The 21,885-nt window shown below is 40.8% G+C and overlaps 1 protein-coding gene across 1 annotated transcript in view; it reads left to right on the forward strand.

Moving 5' to 3' along the window:
* Nucleotides 1-21,885, forward strand: part of TMCO3 (transmembrane and coiled-coil domains 3) — a 28,301-nt gene that overhangs the window by 4,274 nt on the left and 2,142 nt on the right. Inside the window, 10 exon segments of the mRNA XM_015411772.1 lie at nucleotides 769-960; nucleotides 2,070-2,198; nucleotides 3,744-3,836; nucleotides 5,494-5,680; nucleotides 7,653-7,770; nucleotides 8,969-9,160; nucleotides 9,673-9,679; nucleotides 12,593-12,743; nucleotides 18,663-18,742; nucleotides 20,921-21,070. Of these exon segments, the coding sequence (XP_015267258.1) occupies nucleotides 769-960; nucleotides 2,070-2,198; nucleotides 3,744-3,836; nucleotides 5,494-5,680; nucleotides 7,653-7,770; nucleotides 8,969-9,160; nucleotides 9,673-9,679; nucleotides 12,593-12,743; nucleotides 18,663-18,742; nucleotides 20,921-21,070 (1,299 nt within the window).

The raw sequence follows: 21,885 nt of genomic DNA on the forward strand, positions 1-21,885 counted from the left end.
GTAGGGAAATACATCTTGATTATTAAAAGTTACATAGATGGAAAGGAAGCCAAGAATGCAGTTGAAAGCCTTCTTTCAGAAGTAAGAAGAAAGAGGCAAATGTAGAAGTTAATGCAGCAAAGCTATATGCTTTGAGCTCAGGATTACAGAACAGCAACATAGAAGACAAGCAAAAGATAAGTCGTTGGCTAGAATATGGTTCACACCAACACAACTGAATTTATTAAAACAATCGTTTAAATAAGGTACCTTACTCTGAGCGACTGTGCCAATGCGGTTCTGGCCAAACAGACACCCTTCAGCATTATCTATTCGACAGTGATTTGCTTAATGATGCAAGACACAGTTGGATAGGACTCTAGGTGTGAACGGGATAATTTGAGGTTTCTTTTAGCAGGGGTGGATTTTAATATTTCATTGGCAGTTGCCAGATTATTTTCTTAGTCGATTAAAATTCAAAATCACTAAATTTTACATTATACAGATACATGTATTAAATAAATTTCCTTCTTTTCTTTTTTTAGCCTTAGTGTGACACTGTTCAGAGCCGAATTGGCTGTAAGAGCAGTACCATTAAAGTTAAAGTAAAACTGAATGATTAAATTGTAGTGGGTTGGAGACACAGTACAGTAAAGATTGGTATTACTACAGCTTTAAGTTTCAGAGTAAAGTCCAGTCTAGACATCATGAACTTTTGAAAGCCTTTTCTTCTTTGAAGTGCTGGAACAAAAATAAAAGCAGACTGAGAATTCTTTGCTTCCTTCATAGGTGAGAGGAGTTAACTTCGAAGCTGTTTTAAGAGTGGAAGAGGATGAAACAGACACAAAAAGAAATATTTCAAAAAGAATAGTAGAAGATAATTTGGGTCTAAGCATGCTTATTGACTCCCAGAACAACCAGTATATACTTACTAAGCCCAGAGACTCAACCATTCCACGTGCTGATCACCATTTTATAAAGGTAAATTGTTATCAAAAGAGCCAAGTACTCACTCTAAGCAACTTTAAAAGGCTTGCATTAAGATTGTAGCTCTGCCTACTTGCTAATGTTTCAGAAACAGATAAATGGCAGATTGTCTTGTTGTTTTGGAGGTTTTTAATTGATTTTTAGTTAAATGTGTAAAACATACCTGAATCTGTTCTATTTCTCTGGGATTTAGTGGTAAAATTTGCACGAAATGCTACATGGTTATAATTGCTTCAGGACCCTAATCCCTTCCTGAACATTTTGGGGAGCATCTTTTTAGCTGTAGGCATGGAAAGCTGTCTCAGACATGACTAAACAATACATTTGGATTTGCCAATGAGTGTATACTTAACTGGAAGATATTGCTTGTTGGTTGTAGCTATGCAACAAAGAGATAACTCTACTAACTAGGAAGTCTCCACCATTAAATATATTAACCTTCCACATGGATGTGAAATCTAAGGTCTGATAATAAAAATGGTACTGTGTATAACATCTGCATGAAAAAACTTCAGCTTATATCTCCCGGTCAAAAGTGCTGCATAGCCTTCAGTATGAACAAAAAAGCAGGCTTCCCTGCTATCTTCAGTTTTGGGTGGTGGAGGATTTATAAGGTTAGTGGAGAGGTCAGCCACAGGGGAGCTCTTGTGTGTGAACAGCTTCTGGGTGAGGCAATGTTTGCCCAACTGCTACAATAGCTGTGCTTACAGAGCACTGTCGGGCCAGCTCTCACTGGTACTTAACCATGATTTCCAGTATCATTTTTAAATGTTATCACATTTCAACCATGAAGTTCACCACTCTGTTCACTGATAAAAATATTGTCAAACTAAACCAAGAAAGAATACGATCCACACCTTAAGTGCTCTCACACCATGGGGCTGCTTGTTCTTCTGAGTGAAATGAGCAAGTTGTGACACCTGTACAGAAGAACTCGCACAATGTGCATGCTTCTCAGGACTGGATAGGCCCAGTAAGTGGTTGATAGCTGACGGTGTGATCCCATTCTCTATCCAGGATGTATAACTCCTTCATTTACATGTTAACACTGTTTGTACGTATGCATCTGTTGAATGAAATAGTATTTTAATTTTATTCATTAGGATATTGTGACCATAGGAATGCTATCTTTGCCATGTGGCTGGCTGTGCACAACGATAGGATTGCCTACTATGTTTGGGTACATTATTTGTGGAGTCCTTTTGGGACCATCAGGACTGAACAGCATTAAGGTAAGGGAAATATATTTATGGGAGGATTCAGTATTTATAATGTGCATTGAACAAATGAGAAAAGAGTGTGTGTGAAAACTAAGCTACTGAAGGATTTAAGTAATAGCATCATATATCAGATTCTATTATTTTTTTACAATTTGGTCTTGTACAGTGTGATTGCTATTTCCCCTAAAAATAAATTATTGCTGTATTTCAATGGGAAGTAACTTTAGCTGTATCGTCTTGTTTTACGTAGCAGGGATAAGGTGGCTTGTTTTTTTCCCCAAGCATAAAATGAAAAACATACCTTGGTAGTTTCAAAACTATAATTGGAAAAAAAATATTGTATGTATTTTGATTAGGGTTGCCAAGTCGTTACTGTATGCAGAACGGGGGACTCCAGCGCTGCTCTGGGAGTCTGTGTGCAAGCGCTTTGCGCATGCCACATCAGGCATGCCGGGGGCAAGGCCACAATCATCCGAGGGGAAACCATAGAGTTTTCTCTTAGATGACCCTGCCCTCAACGTGCCCGACGTAACTGCGTCACTTCCAGGTGACATGCTGACGCCGGGCACGTTGCGTGCTTTGGGGTTGGGGCTCCCCCCGGGGCCCGATCCGCCGCGGGTGGGTAACGGGCCTCTCGGGCGGGGGTTTCCCCGCCCCCCGGGGGGACTTGGCAAGCCTAATTTTGATACCTAACAGGAAAATGTTCATAAGTCAAAAACAAATGTTTAGACAGTTTTCCTGCAGTTCAGAGACTGCTAATATATGTATTAAAAAGGCTTCCCTTATGCTCTAGTGAGGATCTAATAATTTAAATGACTGCCAGAGCCCCAGCTCATTCAGAGCTCTGGAGGTGCAGCAGAGCCTCCTTTTGTGTGCCACGCTCCTGGATCATGGCCTGTTAGTCTTTGTAACAGCCTTTCTGGTAACCTCTTACCACTAGGTTTGCCAGGTCCCTTCTGGCTACCAGCAGGGGATTTGGGGGGGGGGTAGGGTTACCAGATCCAGGTTGGGAAACTCCTGCAGCATTGGGGGTGTAGCCTGGGGAGGGCAGGGATCTCAGTGGGGATCCACCCTCCAAAGCAGCCATTTTTTTCCAGGGAAACTCATCTCTTTAGTCTGGAGATGAGTTGTAATTTTGGGGGATCTCCAGGTCCCACCTGGATGCTGGCATCCCTAACTTGCCACACATCCAAAGTTCTTGATACAAGCTTTCCCCCATTATTTTTCTCCTGCATATACTTTACATTGGTTATCTTATTTCCCATCTTCTACCACACATCCAGCATGATCAGTTTCATTTTCTCTCTGAAGTAATGCTACTGTTAGTAGCAGTTTGGGTCCTTATCCTGATTATGACCCTTTCTGTCTATCTTGTTTCTGATATACGAGCACAAGTAAATGTGGCGCCTTGTATTTAACAAGGTGAATAAAATGCACACTGTGGTTGAGATTCTGGGTCTTTTTAAAATAGAAGTTGATAACAGTACAGTTGGTTGTTCTATGAATCAATAAAAGAAAACTATAGCTTACTGAATAGATGTGCTTTTTCCCCCCCAGTCAATCGTACAGATTGAGACATTGGGAGAGTTTGGTGTATTCTTTACTCTGTTTCTGGTTGGCCTGGAGTTTTCTCCTGAAAGACTAAGAAAGGTATTGCTCCGTAATGTGTATGTTCTTTAACATTACAAATAATTTCTGAACAATAAAACTGCATCTTGGATTTTTCAGGATGTATCTCATTATTTTTGTGTTGCTTAACTAGAACTATGAAAGCAAAATGTTTTCTCTCCCCCCCCCTTTTCTTTTCACTCCTAGTCTTTTGGGAGATAAATTAAGAGTTCTTTTAGAATTCATAGATCCTGAGGTTTAGTTCTTCCTGAAATGGTAAACCTGTTTCCAGTCTGTACCACTTCAGTTGCAGGCAGCGACTGTATTAATATGACGTATTTTTAAAAATCACTACACTTAAACAATAACAAATAACCTAGCAAATCAAGAAGACTTCTCCTGCTATCTACAGTACTATCCTAAGCAGTTCTATTCAGAATCCTACTCAAGGGGACTTAACTCCCAGGATAGCGTTCTTATGATTGCACTGTCAGTTTTATGTGTGGAGGTTTTTCTGTGTGTGCATGTATGTGTGTAGAAGAGCAGCTCAGATACAGACATATGATCTTGGTTAGAATCAAGCCCAGAGTTCTGTAGACAGGTAAGCAAGCTTTGATTGTAGCCTTGTGTTCTTTGTTTTCACAGTAACATCACTAGGTTCATTTCTGTACTTGATGCTTCATACTGTGAAGGGGCTAGTGCAGAGTGCTGTGGCTAGACTGCAGGTCAGGCTCAGCTATTGGGACCATGTGACCCCAATTCTACAGCAATTACACTGGCTACCATTCCACTCCCGTCCAATTTAAGGTGTTGGTTTTGGCCTTTAAAGCCCTAAATGGCTTGGGACAGGGATATCTAAAGGACAATCTTCTCCCATATGTTCCTACCCAGGAATTAAGATCACAGGGAGAGGCCCTCCTGAATGTCCTATCAATCAAAGAAGCTTGTTTTTTTTGGGTACAGGAGGGAGGATCTTGTCAGTGTTAGCCCCATGATTATGGAACAACCTATCCAGGGAGGTGTGCTTCTCCCCCCTCCCCCTTCGATCTTTATGAGGCAGTTGTAGACAGTTTTACTTAAGACTGCTTTTGACTCTATAAGGAAGAAAGGCAGCTAATAAATATTTTAAATACATTTAGTAAACAAATACTTTTAAAGTGGTGTGACAATTCTGAGGCTCTGAGACCCCATCTGTGCACCCAAGCACTTATGTTTGGATCCACATATGTCTTTTCTTCTGTAACAAAGAAATCCATATTGTTATATCACTTAAAATACTAATGAATGATTACCAATACCAGGTGATTATAAGTTGGAGGTTAAAATGGAACGACAAGTTAACCACATAATATTCTAGCTTTTTTGTTGTATACATCCGGTAGATCCTCTGTTACTTCTTTCAGCCTAGTTTTAAACAACATTGAGGGCTGGGTGTGCATAGAAAAGTTTTTGAGCTCCCAGTGTATTTTAATGTTGATGAAAAAATTTATCACAGAACATTCCCCCCATCCCTTTCTTGATATTCATAGTGTGTAATATATCTAAGGTCTAGAAGCTCTGACACTGAAAATTTAATTACTCTGAAGAGCTCTTGGTTTTTCTGAATTCTGAATACCATAACTGCATTAAATTTCAGTGTTAAACTGAAAATCATCAACATGCTAATTGTGCTAGTCTAAGTGAATGTTTATTCTCAAAGGTATGGAAGATATCATTGCAAGGACCCTGTTACATGACTTTGCTGATGATTGCATTTGGCTTACTGTGGGGACAATTCCTACAAATTAGAGCAACTCAGAGTGTTTTCATTGCTACTTGTTTATCATTATCAAGCACACCATTAGTATCCAGATTCCTAGCAGGGAGTTCTCGAGGAGATAAGGAAGGTGAGTGCACCTTTACTTCTGAATTAGAATATTTATTGCAAACTGAGTGTACACATATAAGAGCTAGAACAATTAGCTTAAAAGAAAGTGTGTCTTTGGTTATAGTGCTGGTTTTCAAAGTGGGCAATATCGCCCCCTCGGGGGCGCTGGAATGATCCAGGTGGGCTGGAACGATCCAGGTGCAGATCCACAAACTGCATCTTTTTGTCCACTTCTTGAAGGTAGATTTCCAGGGGGGCACTGAGTAATTTTTTTTCTGAAAATGGGTCGGTAGGCCAAATAAGTTTGGGAACCTCTGGGTTATAGAAAGGTACTCTTAACCAAGCAGTTAACTTTAGGTTAAGTAACTGACAATTTTGAACATAGGTGATTTGGGGTTCAGGCTACTTTAGCCCTGAATGTTACAAAATCTAATCTTTTCAGCCCAGTTGGGCAAATGCCTCTCATTCCATGTATAAACTGGAGATAAGACTTTTGACAACCCATGGCTGTGTTGTGCCCATGGGGGTCTCTCTCCAAGGCTTAGTGGCTGTCCTCCACATATGCAATACCACTTCCAGGCTTTTCTTCCTCTCTGAACTGATGAGGCATGTAACGCTGTTTCTGCCTCTGCATTAAAAAAACCAAACTAAAACAACGATAATACCATCTGTGAACTACTTTTTCGGGAGATTCCTTGACCTTGGATTGTCAGTTAACATCACTTGAGTTAACAAGACCTTGGCTGCTAGTTTGTCTGATCATGGAATTACCTTGTTGCATTTTCTGTGATACAAAAATGACTATCCAGTGGTATTTAGGGCCCAAGTTCTTGAAGGATATGTGGTTTAGCTGCAAGCTAATTATAAAACAAATATCAAAGTTTGGCGGTTAAGAAGCTATGGCATGCCCATGGGTTTCTCTGTGGGCCAGTGGCTGTTCTTCAGGTAGTAGTACAGCTGCCTACCACTCTGCCAGGTGGACACAGACACCTCCTGGTCCCTCTTCCTCTAATTCCAAACCTCGGGTACCAGTTGAAGAGGAATAGATGTTGCAAATACATTGAGCAAAATGAAGATCTTCAAGGAAGAACAAAAGAGTTCATTGGAAGAGAAGCAGGAAGGGGAGGTTTGTTTGGAGGAGAAACACACAGCAAGAATTCAAAGCAAAGAACTTGATGTACTGCTAGTTCTACTTCCCTGGCCAGTTGCATTCATGTTAGTCTGTAGATCTCAGAAGCTAGGAGGAAATGGCTATAGAGGACTGTCAGGTATGTGTGTGGGAACCCCCCCCCCTGTTTTTTATGTAATTCAAGTACATAGAAGTTACCTTGGAGCTGGGACCAGAGATCAGGTCCTAGGGTATGGATGCAAGCATCGCTTTTCCCATGATACAGTTTGTACATCTTAAGAGTCCTACACATCACTGATGTCTGGAAGTGAAATTGAAAGCAGTCTTTGTGGGACTCAGTCTATAACATCTTGCAACTCAAGTTTGTTTTCCGACAGTTAAAACGGCATGTTGCCATTCCTACCTTCACACTAGTGAGAGTTTCATTAGTAGAATGAAGAAGAGCTTCACACATGTTGCTAGGAGAGCTTCCGGATTCCGCCAAGAACTCATCCCAGCTGCTTGTTCAGGGACTGAACAGGTTTTATTTACACATATACGAGTTGGGCTGAAAGGTCCTAACTGCAACAACTCCACCTGCTATCTTAACAACCACAATACAGCTGCTTCTTCCCAGACACCTCCAGGAGGCAGAGAGCTTTGCTTTCAGATATTAACTCTTTTCTTAACTGTTCCATTCTTCATAACTCTTTACCCCAGTACACAGTTACTTGGCATTGGTTAAACTAACTTTCTATGAGCAGCTGATCATTAATTTTAATAGACTGCTCAGTCTTCAGTAAGCGTTGATCCTTATTGATGAAGTATTGCTGTTGAATCTGTACCTATGTACTAGTTTAATTTTTGGTTGTCTTTTAAACAGGTGATATTGATTATAGCAGCGTTTTACTTGGGATGTTGATAATGCAGGATGTACAGCTTGGCTTATTTATAGCTGTCATGCCAACGCTTATTCAAGCTGGAGTTGGTACACATTCCAGGTAACAAAATTAATCTGTGTGTTTTTATTTCACTTTTCTTTTATCCTGTCTGTCCTCCGAAGATTCTAGGGCAGTACACACAATGATTTTATTTTGCTGTACTAAAGCACTTTCCAGCTTTTAAAATGTGCTTTTAAGCATTTTAACCAATATCCACTGTATGGTGTATACTCGCTGCTTTTGTGACAGCAATCCAGAGATGTGCTTGCATTACAGCCGCTAAATGTATTGGGAGTTTGACAGTGAGATTCTAACCAGAGTTTAACACCCATTTAAGCTCAGATGTAAATGGATTTGGAAGGGTGTAACTCTGTTTAGGATTGCATTGTTAGTCAGTTTCCTATTCACCATAATCCTAACCCTACTCCCTCTGCACTGCAGCCCCTTCAGTTTAGCATGAACATTCCTGAGTACAGGTTGACCAAGAAACTGGTGCATACAACCATTTGTGTGTGTGTGTGTGTGTGTGTATAGCCCTGACCTGGATAGCCCAGGCTAGCCCAATCTCGTCAGACCTAACCCTGACTAGTATATGGATGGGGGACCTCGAAGGAATACCAGGGGTGTGATACAGAGCTAGGCCATGGCAAAACCACCTCTGAAATGTCTCTTGCCTTAAAAACAAGTCTAGCTCACCACCTAGTGGTGCATAATACTAATAGCGCTGGAACATTTGGCTGCCAGGCAATCTTAGGATCTCCTCGCTATACTATACAAACTGGCATATGATAATTATTAATTATTGTACATATTAAGGCATCACTCTGGATTATAGCTGGCATTGTGGTTAAATACAATCAAATAAACAGCATGTTGCAATTGAAATGTTAATTTGTTAGAACATCAGGTTTAAAAATGTTTAAATAGTTAATTGCTATAAACATTTCAGTACTCCCACTATAAACTAGAGTAAAACAGTTGAGCCTGATTCATTGGACTTATATCCTGCTTTATGTGCTTGGAGCAGCTGACAGCAGTCTTCATGCAAATAAAAATGTGTTTCTCAGGACTACATTCTCAACTGGTTTTTGAAGCTGAGCATTCTGTGACCTTTTAAACAAAGCTATAGTTGGAAGCTGTAAATACTAATATGGATTCATGCACACTTTGCTTTTTAATAATATAAATTTTAAAATTGCAAGAAGAAATCATTTTAGAATTAAGAGACTGAAACTGAATTTTTTCCCCTCTTTTGCAGCATTATCCAGGAAATACTGAGAATATTGACACTGGTTGGACAAATTCTCTTTTCTTTGGCTGCTGTCTTCTTCATGTGTCTTGTTTTAAAGACTTATCTAATAGGACCATACTACCGCAAGTTGCACGTGGAAAGCAAAGGAAATAAAGAAATCCTAGTTCTAGGAATATCTGCTTTTAAGATTTATTAGATGTTTCAATGGAACTGGGCGCTTTTATGTTTTTTATGTTAATGGTAATCTTTCTAAATTTTCATATTTATTAAAATGTACATGGAGTACTTTTTCATGGGGAAAGGTAGCGTTTGGCCACTAGATATGGGTTTATTGGTGAAAAGAAAACCAGATTTTCTTGTTTGGCTTGTAAAGACTCCTAAATTGGTACTATCAATAAATCTAATTTACAGAGCCCTAATATTAACTCTCTAAAACTGAATGTGTTAATTGTGCGTTAGAAACAGAGAAGTGGCTATTATGAATGGGGGAGCATCCCACCCACCCTTCTAAAATCTTCATGTTGCTCTGTCCGTAGTCGTCTACCCAACAGCAATTATCTGGTGCATTTTGTTTTTAAAGCTTTTGTGGTTTTAAAAAGCTACTTGTGCTAATAACAGCAAGAGATGCTACAACATCTGAGCTCATGGCTGGGTTGTCCATTTGATCAGGTTTCGAAAATGATCATAAAATCACTGTAGCGTTGTAAGAGGCTCTCTGTGTGCACACGTGCATACATCCCTATGTATTATAAAATGTATACATTGTTAGTCTTACGGCATGTAAAAGACTGGTCTGTTTATTGTGGAATAAGCAGTTATTGGCTAGAGACCACTTCATCAGTTGAGGGGCCTAACAGTGCAATCCTGTGCCATGCCAAATCTAAGCCCACTGAAATTAGCAAGATCAGATTCTGCGTAAATTCACTGTATGTTACAGAAGAGGGCCTGGCTCAGTGGTATGGTACCTGCTTTGCACACAGAATGTCCCGGGTTCAGACTCGGGCATCTCCCGCTAAGAGATCTCGGGTAGCAAACTCAAACAAAAACTACATCAAAAGGCCAAGCCAAGTGCGAGCCACCGAAGTGTTGTGTAATATTCAAGGCACAAATAAATGCAGGATCCAGTTAATATGGATGTGGCCCTTACCTGATTAGTGCCCACTGTTAATGATTGGGCATAGCAAGATGAATAGTGGAAAGAATTACTTAGAGGGACAATTGCTTTCGGCAGTGAGCTAACTATACCCAGTATAAAATTAGCTGTCTCGGTTTCCTGTCTCTTAAAACCCCTTTTTTCTGTAGTGTTTTGATCTCAAAATCCATTACACAACATCTTGGGGAACTGAAATAGTCATCCATTGATTTCTTCGTATTACCATTTCTAATGAGTAGTTGCTTCAGTTCAGAGGAGCTGATGTGGTCTAGACATGTTAATAGCAAAGTGGAAATCATCAGTTTAAAAGATAGATTTTTCTCAAGGATGCCCTTTGGGAATAGGAGTTACAGGGTAGGTCGAGGAAGAAAATAACTGAATGCTACTTGTAACCCAGCTGCTCTTGGCTAAAACCACTCCAGCCTATAAGGGTCAAGGACCTATAGCACGTCCTGAAAAATGATTTGTTCCCTCTCCAAACGTTGGCTAAATGCCTCCTTTTGTTTAAATTAACATGAGTCTAGAGGAACCATAAAGACTAACAATATTTTATTCCAGCATTAACTTTTTTGGACTGTTCTTCCTCTGCTGCCCTGGAAACAATGGCTACCAAATGGAAATTAAAACCTAGGGACTAGTCCCTACACAAAACCCACTATCAGTGCTGTCTCTGTTGCTTCTGTAAAGTGTTGTGTGTGCAGCCATTTCATTAAGAGCTCATTCAACTGGATATCTTCTAACATGATGAAAGTTATTATTAGCCAACAGTGTTTTTCGTTTGTTTACATAGCCCAATGAGATTAGTTTTTCCTATAAGGACATAAATGGACACAATAATTAAAAATGGGAAAACTCAGAAACCAGTAAGGGTTTTTTTCTCTGTGTCTCCTGTGATATTCTGTAGCAACAGGCTTTAAGGAAAATGTACTTCACCATAAAATAACTTCAAAGCATAGTCTGACATGAACCAAGCAAAATTGGAATTTATCAGCAAATTTGCCACTCTTAGACTTGGCCTTACGATTGCTTTCTATAGTAAGCTATTATCTCTTTAAGGATTTATGTTGACTGTTCATCTTTTGGTAGTTCATAGCCAGCATACCCAGCTTAATTAGATCTTTCAGTCTTTTGTGTTCTTCATAATCATTTTGTAAAAATGTTGTAAAGAAACTCCCTTCTCTGTGCACTTGTGGTACTACAAATACACCCTGTGTCACATGACCTTTGAATGCAAGTCGTTTCTAAGCCTAGAAATCTTTTAATTCTTCCTTTGCTCCGAAATAGAAATCAGATTGGAGATTTTACCTCTTTTCTTAGAAGATACAGCAGAGCTATGATTTTTAGCTGCGATTTAAGTATGCAAAATCTTATGTATCTGTGATAGATTTTCACAGCCGTCTGAATGGGGTCTAGCTTTTTCTACACTTTAGTAATCTGTTTAGAACTAGTAAATTAAGAAGTAGCATGAGGTAGATCTAAAGATATAACTACATACCGAGAGGTAAGCATTTCTTGCGTCTGCTGAAGTATGTCTGGCCCATGAAAGCTTACTCTACAATAGCCTCTAAGGTACCTTATATAAATGTGTTCACAATCCAGGTTTGTTTCTCATTGTTGCAACTAGAGCTGTCAACTGCCTGGAGAAAAAAAGCCTTTTAATAGAGGCTTAACGGCATGTTATTTACCAGGTTATGTTATTTATCTCCTTGCCATAGAAAGTTTCAGAACCTCAATTTCTATACATTAAGCCTGTCTTAAAGGGACAGGACATTTTTCTTGAGCCCTGTTGGTAACTGTAGTTGCAACATAGGGCATTTTATAATTCGTAAAGAGATTAGAATTTTTAGAAGCCTTAACAGAATTGGATCACTTCATATGCCTATATAGCATCATGCTTTCTTTTCTACATTGTAATTATTAAAACCCTAATAAGGAAGCAACTTTTTACATTAAATGAAGTAGACTTTCTTTCCAACAGGGGTAGCCATGTTAGTCTGTTACAAAGACTAAATAGCAGAGGGGTTTTGTTTTGTGGCACCACAAAGTTATTGTGGCACAAGCTTTTGCAGAACCAGAGCTCACTTTTTCAAATGCATGAAGTGTGGACCTCAGTGGGCAGAAGTATATACATAGATAGCTACAAAGATAAAAAGAATGGGGAATGGGAAGAAGTACTGTGAAATAAGGTGTATTACATTACCATGCAGAGAATGAATGAAAGCCAGATCCAATGAGTGAATGATTCAGTTAGACTAGAACACTCCCAACAGGTGATAAACTGACCAGATAAGGGGATCAGTGTTTCTGAAGAGACGATAGCTTTCTACAGTGAACTGAACACCCTAGTCTCTATGCTTTCTGTAAGATTTAAGTATGCAAAATTTAAGTATAACCTTGCATTTTCATGCAAGGAATTCATTGAAGCAAGTTACCATTCAGAAAACTATCATCTCTTTTTGTTTCCTCTCTCCAAACAGATTACAGATTTATTAGATGTTTCAATGGAACTGGGATGCTTTCTTTCAGGAGCACTTATTTCTTCTCAGGGTCACATGGTTACTGAAGAGATCATGTCCTGCATTGAACCAATACGTGACTTCCTTGCCATCATATTCTTTGCATCAATTGGTAATTGTCACAGTAATGCATACAAACGATGTTTAATTTCACTAGTTTACCAGGCAAAGAAGAAAGAGGGCATCTTCTGTATTTTGCTGGTGAAGCAGAGCACCTTGGTAGCAGTGGAATCAGGTGTTGTGATGGCACAAAATGTTCGTGAACATTGTAGTTGCTCAGGGAACAAAGAACTGAGGGCCATTAAGCATGTTTTTCTTGAATAGGAGCCCCCCTTGACTTATGGCAAATTGCTTTTGAAACAAAAAGGATATTCCAGATCAGTTTGTGATATGCTTGGGGAGAAGCTGATAAAAGAAAAAGGAGTACAAAAAACCCCACCAACTACTATTTTGAGTCTGACAGAATCTTCGGTGTCTGCTTCTCTGAGAGAACAGAATGCTGTCAGTTTGGTTAAAATATCATGCAGGTCCTAGAGACAGGAGTAGCCTTGTGGGGTGTGAGGGGTAGAAAGAGGCCCGGAAGGTAGGGGAACTAAGAGGGCATGGTGCTGAAGAAGGACAAGGTGGTTGGATATGGGGGGGGGGGAGGCAAAGTAGGTAATGGATTGGGGGGGGAACTGGAGGACAATAATACTAGCACGTTATGTCTTCAACTGGTTGTAGTATTGTTTTAAGTGTTTTAATCGTTTTTATTGTTATTTATGCATTGTTTTGGGAGCTGCGGTGGCTCAAGTGGTTAAGACGCTGAACTGCAGGCTGTGGACGGTCAGTAGTTCAGCAGTTCGAGACCCGAGTGTGCCGCATGACGGAGTGAGCTCCCATCTCTAGTTCCAGCTCCTGCCAACCTAGCAGTTCGAAAGCAAGAAATTGCAAGTAGATAAATAGGTACCACTTCAGTGGGAAGGTAACAGCGTTCCGTGCACCTTGGTGTTTAGTCATGCCGGCCACATGACCACAGAAACGTCTTCGGACAGCACTGGCTCTTCGGCTTTGAAACGGAGATTCAACCCTAGAGTTGGATTCGACTGGCTTTCAAGCAAGGGAACCTTTACCTTTATGCATTGTTTTATGTAAGCGAACCTTTATCTTTACCTTTATGCATTGTTTTATGTAAGCCGCCCTGAGCCAGCTTCGGCTGGAAAGGCGGGGTAGAAATCTGATCAAATAAATAAATAAATAAATAAAATGCTTTGAGGAAGAGAGGGTACATGAACTTGATCAGGAGACTATTTCATATGTTGAACTGGCTGTGTTAGTTGCAGGCTCCTAGTGTCCTTTAAAGCTGTAATTTTAAGCACAGCTATTTAGAAATGGATATTTGTAACTTAAATTTTAAATACATTTTGGATTTGGGTGGAAATGTAACCAGTAACCAGTTATGATGGCTTGGCTCCTAACTACTTACCGGTGAGAGTCAAGTCCATGGATTAGGATTTCCTAGCCTCTCCCTAGCTGCTGCTTCCCACTGAAATTTTGCTCCTGGGTGTAAAGAGATCTTAAACACTAGCTATTTACTAAGTTACAAATTCTAGAGTCAGTAGAAACTGGGGAGGTACCGTTTCATGTTCATCAAACAAAAGCAAATTAGTTAACAGACACTCCTGTAACTAGCTGTATGTGTCCCAAGGGGTTTAAAATCTCCTCCCTCCTTAAAAGCAGCTCTGTTGTGCTCTGTAACTTTCTGAAATTGATAAGAACTGTTCAAACAATTCACAGTATGACATAAAGGTCACCTGCTCAAAGAAAAATGTAGAAACATCCACTTTATGTCTCCTTTATCGGGACCACTCACAAGGTTCGCCGTATGTGTAGGACCTTGTAAGACCAGGATTCTGGTCATGTTTTGTTTAGTGGTGTGGGACCTGAGATTATCAGATATTTTGGTCCTGCCATTCACAAGAATGGACCAAAGTATAGAACTGGCAAATATCTAACTCAAATGGCTAGGCTTGAGCACAGCCTGAAAGGGGGGAAAATAACTTCCAGAGTTTGTGATATGCATAAAAAAGGTAAAGGTTCCCTTGCTCGAAAGCCAGTCGAATCCGACTCTAGGGTTGCGGTGCTCATCTCCGTTTCAAAGCCGAAGAGCCAGCGCTGTCCGAAGACGTTTCCGTGGTCATGTGGCCGGCATGACTAAACACCAAGGCGCGCGGAACGCTGTTACCTTCCCACCAAAGTGGTACCTATTTATCTACTTGCAATTTCTTGCTTTCGAACTGCTAGATATAGATGCATAAAGTAGGTTGAATCCTAAAGCTCCCTTCCACTTGCATCAGATTTCTGCTGATTTCCCCTCCCCCTTTCTCGAGCATGCACCCTGCAGTTTCCTAGTGTCCACCAGTCCACAGGGGCAGGGTTTTAGGGCATATAGCAGGCTATAGTGGGAAGCAAAAGCCAGAAAAATTCTTCTGTACGAGCACCTCTTGGAATCTATCTCATTATCACCTAGGAAGTATTTATCAAACCTTCATTTACTTTGTTGCCAGTGAACATGTCAAAACAGGTTTCCAGCCTAGGGAGTGGAGCTGTGCCTTTGCCATATGTAGATTTCCCCCAGGTCTGATCAGGTCCAGTCCTCTTATCCTGCCCAGGGCCAGGGCAGCTCCTCTTCCTGGTCCCCCCCCCTTTACCTGTGCCTTCTCAGGCTTTCCCAGCAAGCTTACCTTCCTCTCTTTCTACTTTCTCCTGAGAACTCCATGCTGGTCAGGTTTGCATGAGGCTGGCCACAGCCCCCAGCTTCTCCCCAACCAAAGGAACTCTGCCCCCCCCACTCCCCGACACTGCCCTCAGCATCTAATTGGTGTGGGGAAGGCTGTCCTGTGGGTGGTGCAGCCCTGCTCTTACTGGGACCATCATGCTGCCGCCGCCATTCCAGGTGGTATCCTGCCCCTTCTTGGAGTAGCTGTTGCATTTGGCCCAGTGGGTCAGGCCTCCTGTGTCCTCTGCTGCTGTGCTGTCGTCTTGCCACATTACATATTAGTCTGCAGTTCCATGTGTGCTTACCTGGGAATAAGGGGGAAAGTATCAGGCTGCAACTGTGTCATAGTCACTCTAGACAAAATCAATTATCCCACATTTATTTAAATTCTATCCCACTTCATCTCAATAAATAATATATATCTGACTATATTAAAGTACATAAACTTACGCTACTGTGACCAGAAAACTGAGGGTATAAAAAATGCTTCCACCCAAGAATTCACCTCAGTGTTTCAGTTATTGTGACTGTTCTCTGTCCATAGCCCTGCTGGCAGAAGGGAGGGGGGTTGGAGATAGGAGCCACTGCTCTCCCAGCACTCAAGCTTTTAGTTATGCTAATGGATAACTGTATCATCCCCTGCTAGTAAGTCACACCTTGAACCATAAAGCTGGAAAGACTAAAGTGATAGAAGGAGAACTCTTCCTTTGGGACAGAAAGGGCATCCCAAAAGTGTGTGTGGGGGGAGAGAACTTATAAGAACTTTGGACATAAGGAAGAGGGGTTTCTTCCATTTTGGGCAGCTCTTAAGATGGGCTCAAGCCATGGTGAACAAAGCTTCCACCAAGGATCTCCATCTTTTCCGTGATTGCAGGGGACAGTGGAGAGGAGTAATGATGAACTTGTACTGCAACTTAAAGCAAAGTTTGCCTGTCTTAAATCGGACATCATTAAGGAAGTACTTATAGAAGGGAGAGAGGACAGTGTGTTTTCACCATTTCTTTGTTCCCTTGCTAAGCCCAAACATAACGTGTATTCTTTCATTAACTTGTTAAACTTCCTTATATTTTGAACCATCTGGAAACTCACTGTTCCTATTTAGTCCTGCATTCTGAAATGTGGTAACAGGGAGGGGCAGCAGAGAAGTTTACCATCCCTGGAGCACAATAGCTTTAACAGGCAAAGTTGTGATGAATTCTGTATACTTGTACAAATGTTGTGGGAGGCAGGGCAACTAGGCAGCACAGGTACAGAGTGTTAGATGTATGACTCTGTCTGGCAGGAGATACTCCCAAGAGTCATTAATGGTTACTCAGTTTGTAACTGGCACCATTGAGGAGCAAGGGGAAAGGGTGCACTGCCAAAGAGAGACTTGAAGCAGATGTAGGGTTCTTCTTACTTCTGAGGGTCCAATCAGGAGGAACAGGGAAGGGCTTCACAGAGGAACAGAAATTGAAATGAGCTTCTCATTCTTTTACATAGCAGTAAAAAGCCCAGTAGCAACTTTAGGACTAACAAACTTTATTGTAGCATCAGCTTTCGAGAAACATAGCCCTCGTTGTCAGATGCACCTAGCGATGAGGGCTGTGTTTCTCGAAAGCTTATCCTGCAATAACATTTGTTAGTCTTAAAGATGCTACTGGGCTTTTTACTATTTTGCAGCCACACAGCTAACTCCTGGATCTATTCTTTTACATGTTGACTTTGTTCCTTGGTTATGTGGAATATTCAAACATGGTATGTTCAAATGTAAATTATTTTTATCTCACTTGATGCAGAAGATGGAAAAATCTAAGGCCGCAAGAAACAAGAGGAATCAAATACTGTGTGGTATAAAGGCCTTTTGCCATCCACTGTTGCAGGAGCTCATGTGCTTGGCAACTTCCCAGAGTGCAGTCCTGAAGCAAATATCTAAAATATTATTTATTCTGCCACTTAATTTTTTTTTTGCCAACGTCATATCCTTGAGTGTTGGTGGTTTAATAAACCAATGAAGTGTAATAGCAGTCATCACTAAGAAGGCTTTGAATCTTGGGTCAGATACTTTATTTAGGCGTGATGCTGGCAAGGCAAAATAACTTACCTATGGGACTTCATGCTCCCATGCAGTTTAATTTAAACCAGGGCTGCTGCCACCTATTCAAAACAGCTCTGGTGCTTAGTTTAAAATATCAGCACAATACCCACCTGGGCTACCAGTCTCTGGAGTGCTTTTTGAGCAGGTAAAGTTGCTTTTGCATGGATGGCAGCCCAGTTTAAATGAAAGTCACAAGGTTAATTGCTTTTTCCCCATTAGCATCATGTTTAAATCAAGCCTTGAGGTTTACAGCAATGTGAACTGGCTATAACAATACTATTTTTAATAGGGCTGAGTTCAGATTGGGTGGGCTAATGTTTTTGTTCCGAGTGAAAATTTGTTGTTGATATTTGGTGGAGAGTCAGGATGGTTATAAATAAGCCCAAAGAACTCATTCAGTGTCTCTTCAGGGTAAAGGCAATGGTTTCTGCCTTCACTTTAACTTTACTTAGATGCTGTTAGATAACCAAACATGATTGGTTGCATGGTGCTTAATGCCCACATGCATATATTGACCACAAAACATTTGGCCCTGAAGCAACAGAATGAGGAATTTAGCAGGTGCCTATAGTATAGGCTGTAAACAAGATGAATATCAGTAAGTTGTACCTCAGAAAACATTTCGTCTTTCCTCACATACCTTCTTTCTGTACTGAACATGCAAAAATACAAAAAAATGTTTTATTTAACTGCCCTAATTTTAGAACACCACTGTATTTCATTCACTATTTTGAAAGATGAAAATATTTAATACGATTTTTTACCCTGCCCCCAGCTCCATTTTCTAGTTTTTCTACTTCAGGCCTCAGGCCCCTGTATTTTCCCCTTGGCATTTGCATCTTGGTTAGAGTGCTGGACTGGACTGAGATTCAAATACCTGCATTGAAGCTAGCTAGGTGACCTTGGGTCAGTCATACACTCTTAGCCTAACTTACCTCACAGAGTTGTGAGGATCAAATGAAGGAAAGGAGAATGGTATAAGCTGCTTTGGATCCCCAGTAGGGATTGGCAGGGTATAATTATGTAGCATAATTTTAATTATGTAGCATAATGAAGCCATCAAAATCTTGTGACGCGCTAGGCTTTTTATTTGACACAAATAACATTTCATCATTACATTCTTATATACTTTAATACTTAAAAGACAAAACTAAAGTAAAAGAACTGTTTCTTCCCACCCCTCCTTTCTCTTGCAGGTCTTCACGTTTTTCCTACATTTGTCATTTATGAACTCACAGTCCTGCTGTTCCTTACATTTTCAGTTGTAATAATGAAGGTATACTTTTAAACATCTTATAATACAACTAAATGTTAAATGTAAAATTGAGGTATCATGTTATCAGGTGGGTAGCCATGTTGGTCCAAAGCATATGTAGGGCTGCCAGACTCCCCCCATTGGAGGCGGGGGTCCCCTGCTGACAGGCTTCACCTCCTCACTGCCGATCAACTGGCCAGTGGGAGGGGGGACTTACCACGAAAAAGAGGGAGATCCACCTGATGTACACCGACGTGTCTACATCACTGCCCACATGACCCGGAAGTGACATCATCACATCCGGGACATTGGGGTGACACTGGTATTTGGGCAAAACTCTGTGGTAGAAGCCAAATTTACCATAGAGTTTTTGCCCAAGTACCAGAGCATCACCCCAACATGATGTCACTTCCGGGTCACATTGGCAGTGACGTAGACATGTTGCTGTATGTCAAGTGGGCCTCCCTACTAGTCTGGGTAAGTCCCCCCTGCCCTGCTGGACCTGGCAACCCTAAGCAGCAGTTATTACAATGCTCAGGACAATGGAACTTCCAGAGCTTAATAGAGATATCAGTTTCTTATCTCTCTATACATGGTAACGTCATTCAGTTCTTGCATTTCTTTGTAAACTCTTTTACTATGCTGTTATTTGCTGCTATTCATAGGTCATATCTACTGCCTTAATTCAATTTTAGCTATATTTATTGCTCAGTTACTTATGCATCTTGATGCTAATTAGCCCTTCCTGTCAACACCCTCCCCACCCTCTACCTATATGTAACGATTGGTGACTTTCGTTTCAGTGTATCTAAAGAAGTGTGCAGGCACAGGAAAGCTTATACCCAGAATAAAACTTTGTTGGTCTTAAAGGTGCCACTGGGCTTAAATTCAAATATCAGCTTTCCCATTTTAAAAATTTTCCACAGGGAGGTACTTGTGCTTCTGATAAAGAGAAATGGAGCCAGGCCCAACTGAAAATCTTCCTGCATTTCAGTTAACAGGTGTGGCCAAATACTGTTATTGGTTGCCCTATGCATCAGAAGCGATACCTCCAGCCACTTCTGTTGGGCTTTTATGTTGAGTTACTTGCACCGTCCTTATGGTTGCCAGCTGTCTAGAGAAAAAAAATGTTCTGTCCTTTTAATAGATAGAGGCTTTAATAGATAGAGGCTTAATGGGATGTTTACCTCCATGCCATGAAAAACCTCAGTGGCCCATTTCCACACAGTAAGCCTCTTTTTAAAGGACACAACATTTCCCCCATGCCTGTTGGCAAACCCTTTCAGTCGTATAAATGGATATTTGATATTGGACGGTGGCATTCTGTTGTGTAAGAGTACCATGGCAGCTTTTTAATTGGGATTTGACCATAGTCCAGGGCTGATGTAGTGACAGCCCCATTTATACTGTTATGCTGGAGATTGCTCCCTGAGTCAGGATTGCTTAAATGATGCTGGGGGTAACATTGTGGGGGCAAAACCAATAATCTGCTTTTTAAAGGAAAAAAGGAAAGGCTGTACAATCCAGCAAACTGCATTGTAAGTGCATGGGGACAGAGGGTTTCCTTGATTGTAAGATATAGGATTCTGTTGTAGTACTGATGGTTCAAGCTGCTGTTTGCACTCTCGGAGTGAATGCAAATTTATTGGATTAGTTTGTGTAATATGTGTTTCTTGTTTGTGGTGGTGGTGGTATGAAACTATATTTGATTAGCTCTTCCAATTAAGGTATTTTCTATCCTGTTTCAAGTTTACAAAGCGTAAGCCATCTTTAACATCAACAAAAATACAAACAATAATGGTGATAGGGTTACAACACCAGTCAGTTGGCTGTTTTCCTTATTTCACATAAACATGTACATGATTGTGTGGGCTGTAAAATGTAGACACGGGTTATAAGTGAAATATGCATCTCACAAAAAAACCTTCTGAAATGCATTGTACTATACTTTGTGCTACATACACCAAATCATTAATTCTTGGCTTGACTTGATTAATCTAGAGAAACTACTGCCCCCCATTTCTGTAGCAGCAGTGAGACATAAAAGTATAAGGTTTTTGGTTGCTGTTGCAAAACCCCAAAACCTTATATCATTATCCATTGGGCAATATGATTCCTTCTGCTTATTTCTTTTTAAGTTAACTTGCCTGTGTTTTTCCACTGTATGTCTAAAAAAACCTCTCTCTATTTCTCTCAAAGTTTTTCCTGGCGGTAGTTGTCCTTTCTCTGATTCTTCCAAAGAGCAGTCAGTACATCAAATGGATTGTATCTGCAGGTTTGGCTCAAGTCAGTGAGTTTTCCTTTGTCTTGGGAAGTAGAGCACGCAGAGCAGGGATAATTTCTCGAGAGGTGAGTTTTGACACTGTAAGGATTTTTTCATAGATTGAAGAATATATTTAAAAACTGTACTAAAATTGTTAACTATATGAATGGCTGTATTTCCCCCCTAACTTTACCCCCCCCCAGTAGTAAGCTTTAGTAGAAGTTGAAACAGGCATTTTCTCTTATATTTCCAGCAACTTGTAGCTCTCTGAGCTATTTCTTTTTCACCTGCAAAAGACTGAGATACTGTATTTTTTCTCCTGCAGACCACAAACCAGTTTGAGGGAGGGATAATTTGGAAATTAGATGAGAAAGGGTTAAGCAGCCCCCCCCCCACTGTTCCTCTTGCCTTAAACTTCTTTGCACAGCTGCTTGTTGATTTTAAATGTGAATAGCCAGGGGTCTTTTTGTAGAAAAAGAGCTGCAGGAGCTCATTAGCATATGCTAATGAGCTACTGGGCTATTAGCATATGCCACACCCCCTGACATCACCGGAAGTGATGGCAGAAGGGGAAGCAAAAGGGGGGGAGGCATCTTCAAAAGCCTCCCCTCCCCTTGGGGGGGGAGCGAAGAGAGAAGGGGTTTAAACTTTAAACCCCTTCTCACTAGAGTTGGGCCACAGGAGGAAAGACAGAAGGAAAGAGAGAGAGTAGAGAGAAGGAAATAAGGGAGGAAAGAGGGAAAGAAACAGAAGGAAAAGGAGGGCAAGAAAGAGAAGGGAAGAAGGAGGGAAACAGGGAAAGGAGGAAAAAAGAGAAGAAGGCAGGAAAGAAAGAAAGAGGGGAAGAAGGAAGGAAAGAGGGAAAGGAGAGAAGGAAAGGAGGAAAAGAGAGGAAGGAAGA

The sequence above is a fragment of the Gekko japonicus genome, unplaced genomic scaffold, assembly GCF_001447785.1.
Source record: "Gekko japonicus isolate JY-2015 unplaced genomic scaffold, Gekko_japonicus_V1.1 scaffold247, whole genome shotgun sequence".
Taxonomy (NCBI): domain Eukaryota; kingdom Metazoa; phylum Chordata; class Lepidosauria; order Squamata; family Gekkonidae; genus Gekko; species Gekko japonicus.